Below are 5,519 nucleotides of genomic sequence, written 5' to 3'. Positions count from 1 at the left end.
CTTTTTCAGACCTTTTGAAAAACAGGAATAGCAAAATTAAGCTGCATTTGATGGAAAATAAAATGCCAATGACGAAAAGGAAGTGAGAATTTATAATGAAAACTTAGAGAATAACTATTTGGATCCCACAATGTGTACAATGGCTTATTGAGTTACAAAATGAACATTTTCATACTGATTTTGGGGTTCACCAAGAATTGAACTCTTGACCTTTCGAATCTAGCATTCTAATACTATATCATGATACCACTCATCCCAAAAATTTCAGCTGATGGAAAAAGGTAACATTAATAATTATATCTCTAATATTCTATAAACCTCCATTGTACATATTGTATAAATATTCCATTGGCTCCTTATACTTTCTCTAACTATTTTTATTATCTTAGAAAATAATAATTTACTTTGTTTTATTCGGTAGTGCAGTGCGTGTTGCCTTTGACATAATCCATCCGGACCAGTTTTGTGGGAAACTAGCTAGTGGGTCAGAATACGTTACTGATAAAATATTATAAGAGCAAGACAACGTAACAAATAAGTGAATACTGAATAATAATATTATATTTGTACTTAGTCAATGAAGGGATTAGCTATTTAAAAACGGGGTTAAGTATGATTTTGGTTTTTATTGTAGAAATTAAAAATTTATTTCGTCCTTAATCTTTTCTTTTGCTACAAATATGGTCCTAAAAGTTTTAATTTGTTTTAAAATTATCTTTCGGATCAAAATGCTCCTTCCTCTTCTTCTCCAAAATCATGCAGAAGCACTAGCAGAAGCACCAACAATAATGAATCACCAACAACTAATCAAACAGAAGCGACAGCAGGATAACAATAACAACAATGAATCAACAATGGAATCAAGTAGAAACAGAAGAAGTAGGAGCAGAAATAGAAACAAAACAATAACAACAACCATAACAATGAAACAATATAATCAATCAGAAGTAGAAGCAACCAGAAACAACAATAATAAAAAATCAACAACATAATAGAAGCAAAAGCAGAATGGAAGCAGAAACAGAATCTGACGAGCCACCCGAAGAACAGCTACGGCAAAGAGCGGCAGCAGCGAAGAACAGCGACAGCGGCAAAGAACACAGCGAGGACCCTTCCCCTCTTCTTCCCCAACCCCCTCCCCCCAACCCTTCTCCCTTCACGTAATCCCTTCCTTCTTTCCCCTTTACTCTATGCGTTTTCTTTCTTTTTTTTTTATTTTTTTAAATTTGTTTATTATTAGTAATTTCGGGTCACTGGTTCAACCGGTGGGTCACTAATTCACCCAGTTAACCCGGTCATAATTAAAAAATATAAAATTATATAAATAAAATTAAAATAATATCTTAAAACTTAAAATGCAAGTCTTTTTTCTTTTCTTATTCATAAATTCTTCAATATTTTGCTTAAATTGATGAGCAACAACAGGTGAAACTTTTTTGCACTTCTCAACATCTCCTCCTTTTCCAACCAAGTGATACTTAAATCGATTAATCCCACCTCCCTTAATAGGTTTGTCACAATATATGCACATCATAGTAATTTTTCTTGTTTTTTTCACAATTTGTTTACAATGACCCCAAGTAAGATCAGTCTTTCTTCTATTATTATAAACTCTTTTAGTAGTAAGATCAGGAGTAGGAGTTGCTGATGATACTTGTTCTTGAGATGGTGGTATTTCTGATGGTGTTTGAGACGAAGACATTTTTAAAATTATAGCAAAATAAACCAAAAATATTTCAGCAATAAAAGATTTACTTAAGTCAATTTTTAAGCAACACAACAACCACCACCATTCCACCAAAGTTCACTGACTTTGTGATTCAACAAAGTTAACAAACAGCAATTCAAAAAAAGTACCAGTAACAAACAACAGTAACTCTAAAACACACCAACTCTAAAACACAGCAACCAGCAACAAACAACAACACCAAAAAAACTAAATGCAACATCAGCAGCCACCAGATTCAAGTTCAACAATAATTCTAACTAAAGTAATAACCACCAGATTTAATAATAACTCTAAAAAATCAAATACAATAGTAATAACCACCAGATTCAATAACAATACTAACTAAAATATACTCATCTTCAACAACTCTAAAATTCAATTACAAATAACAGTCAACAGCAACGCCATGTTCAGTATTCAACAATTCTAGTGAAAGACCAGGGTCAAAAACTTGAAGGGAGCTCACCTGGATAACTGGTTCCCAGACCGCGACTAAGAAGACAACCACCACCCGACTGACCCAAGGGAGCAGATGCAGAGCCAGAGATGCTACTTGATTTCTGTCTTCTATGAGCTTTCTGTCGCCGACGAAGTGAACGCAGAGCAGGAGCACGGGACCGCGACGACGACGAGGTGAGAAACTGAGAGAGCGACGGGGTGAGGGCGTGAGGTCGTGACCGTGAGAGACCGATAGTGACGAGGTGAAGGCGAGGGTGAGCGACTGCCGAGTGCCAACAACGAAGGAGCAGAGAGACGAGACTGGGGATTCCACACTTCCACTACTGGATTCAGACTGATTTTTCAATTCTCAGATTTAGAGCAATGGGGAGGGGGGAATAGCATTAGAGTTTGAATTAACCGGCCGGATTACTGATTTTAACGAAAACCCGTCGGGTGAAATTGGATTTCACCGGGTCCCATGCATAGCCAGTTCGATGAGTGGTTCGGTTCAACCAGGTAATAAGATGACCGAAATTTCGGTCGAACCGGCCGAGTCGAGCCAAATTTAATAACTATGTTAATTATAATCACTCTTTTATTAAAAAAAATTGGATAGGCCGTGCCGCCAAAATCTGAGGGTTTGGCGGTGAGGACTTAGCAGTTATTTTTTTATTTGACGGATTTTAAATCCTATCTCTAATCCTTTTTTTTTTGTGAATTCAGTAGGCCAGGTTGGTCCAACAAATTCAATACATTTTGTCAGTCCTAGTCAATATTATTTAATTATTTTCAAATTAAATTATTTATTTTAAATTTTAAATCATAAATCATAAATCATTTAATTTTAAATTTTAAATTTTAAATTTAAACCTTAAAATTAGCTAATATTAACTACTTAAAAGTTAAAAGTTTAATTATTATATATTTATGTTTATATATTTATATAATTTAATTTATTTTTAATATATATTTTATATTTTAATGTATATTTTATTTTAATTGTTAATTTGAATGTATATCTAATAATATGGTTGTAATTAGACCACGACCCTTTATACATTCACTTATTTGAGATATGAGAACAAATAGGTAGCTGGTACGTGCGAGGTCGTATACAGGGGCATTGAAAAAGAAAACTTTCTATGCATAAAATTTATGGCTTAATAAGCTGGTTGATAACTGGTCGTGTTTTACACAAAGCCACCAATGGAACCTTCTTAGTTAAAGTGAAGCCATCGGTCTCAGTCATATCAATTTTTTCATCACCAACGCACTTCCAATCAAAACACTGAACCAAAAGAGCAATGGTCAAGCTTATTGCCCTAAGAGCCAACCCTTCACCAGGGCACGCCCTTCTCCCCAACCCAAACGCAATCAACTTTTCCAACTCCCCTTTTCTTTCGAACCTTTCCGGCTTGAAGCTCGTTGCTTCATCCCAGTTCTTGGGGTCCCGGTGAATGGCCCAACCGTTGATGAGGACTATGGTGTCTTTTGGGATATTGTAGCCTCCTATAGTACACTTTTCGGCAGAGGAGTGGGGTAGCAGCAAGGGTGCTGGTGTGTATAAACGAAGCGTCTCGTTGATAACATTTCTAAGGTAAGTAAATTTTGGAATGTCGGATTCGTCTACTATGCGATCTTGACCAACGTGAGTGTCCAATTCTTCTCTTACTCTGTTCAACGCCTCCGGATGGTTTAACAAGTTGCACATACTCCATTCCAGAGTCACAGCAGAGGAGTCCGTTCCAGCCAGAAGCATGGCCTGATTAGTTCAGTCAAATATATGAAATTATTTAACCGGTTTTACTATAATTAAATTTTCGTAGTCAGCTAATTATTATTACGTCGTACGTACCAAGCCAAGGCCCTTGATGATTTGATCGGTATAGTAGTCAGGCTGGGAGTCTTGGAGGCTAAGAAGATGGTCAATCATGGTGTTTTGGTGCTGATTCTTGGTGCGATGCTCCTGAAGAAGACCGTTCAAGAACTTATCAGTCCTACCACTAATGGTCACCAGCCTCTTCTTCAAGTTGTCGACGTCAAGCATCCCAAGCAGCGGAATGAAATCGGTTTTGTTGTTAGCCCCGGACAGTTGCAGAACCTCCGAAATCATCTGCCTGAACTGCTTCGCCTCCTCCACGTCCGCCATATCACAGTCCTCGCCGTAGTACCTCTTCCCAGAAATCATCCTCATGATGTTGTTAAACGTCATGTCGTAGAACTTGGACGACAGTTCCACTTTGGCGAAGTTCTCGGTAGAGTCCTCAGAGAGTTTCCGGATGAGTCTGGTGGTTTCGTCCCTTCGGATCGGGGAGAACGAGTTGAGGCGGTGGTTGGAGAGGACGTCGAGGGAGGTGATGCGGCGGAGGTTGCGCCAGTGCTCTCCGTATTCGCTGGATCCCACGGTGGTGTAATTGTAGAAGATGTATTTTCCGGAGAGGAAGCGAGGGCGGTTTGCTAAAACGACGTCGTTTTTGGTGAAGCACTCTTGGACGACGGTTGGGGAGGAAACGACGACGACGAGACGGGATCCAAACCAGAGGGAGAAGACGTCGCCGTATTTCTCGGAGAGGCCTCGGAAGTGGCGGTGGAGGGGTTTCTTGAGGTGGTGGAGGTTTCCTATTATGGGAAGAGAGGGTGGACCCGGTGGGAGGTTCTTGAAGCTTCTAGATTGAATGAGAAGGGTGAATATGAAGAATATGGCTACGTACAGAACTGAGTAACCAAGCATGGCAATAATCTCCATGGTTCGTTCTTCTTGATTCTTATGAATGAATGATATGAGAGCTTAGTTTGCTATGCATTTGAGTGTAGTATATTTATAGAGTGAGTGGACTAGTGGAGACTGTAGTCTGAGGCTGTTTTTCAAGTGCCACATACATCAGCTTAGAAAAATCAACGCACGAGTTCTACCACCATGTGACTGGTCCAAAAATCATACGACTACATCTGCGTGCATTTGTGTTTGCTTGTATCTATCTATATATGTTCATATCTGTGATCTATCCCACTCTATGCTTTTCAAATTTTGCCAATATTTTATTAATTATATCTTCCTAGGAAACTATATTATAATGGTATTTATGACAACCAGCTTATTTGATATATTGTGATCATCGTTGATTAGCAAGGAGAGCATACCAGCTACTCTTGTTAGAGAATCTATCCTTTTTGTGAATTCCCAAGATTTGTTTGGTCGATAAAAGTTGTGGTCCTAATCTTAAGGATGTCAGAATACATTATTTTTAACAAATAAAAATTATTACTTTATCGGTATAAATTTTAAAAAATATAAATATAAATTATTACATGTAAGATATTTGTCAAAAATAATAGAATAATATTAGAT

At 37.8% G+C, this 5,519-nt stretch overlaps 1 protein-coding gene across 1 annotated transcript; it reads right to left on the bottom strand.

The window, feature by feature from the left end:
* Nucleotides 3,185–5,133, bottom strand: LOC107632124 (isoflavone 2'-hydroxylase). The gene is made up of 2 exons (XM_016335784.2): nt 4,026–5,133; nt 3,185–3,932 (listed from the first exon to the last, which is right to left on the bottom strand). The coding sequence occupies exons 1-2, from the start codon at nt 4,914–4,916 to the stop codon at nt 3,324–3,326; spliced, it is 1,500 nt and encodes a 499-aa protein (XP_016191270.1). The 5' UTR covers nt 4,917–5,133; the 3' UTR covers nt 3,185–3,323.

The sequence above is a fragment of the Arachis ipaensis genome, chromosome B03, assembly GCF_000816755.2.
Source record: "Arachis ipaensis cultivar K30076 chromosome B03, Araip1.1, whole genome shotgun sequence".
Lineage (NCBI taxonomy): Eukaryota > Viridiplantae > Streptophyta > Magnoliopsida > Fabales > Fabaceae > Arachis > Arachis ipaensis.
The sequence above is the reverse complement of the archived record's forward strand: the minus strand, read 5'-3'. Positions and strand labels throughout refer to the sequence as shown.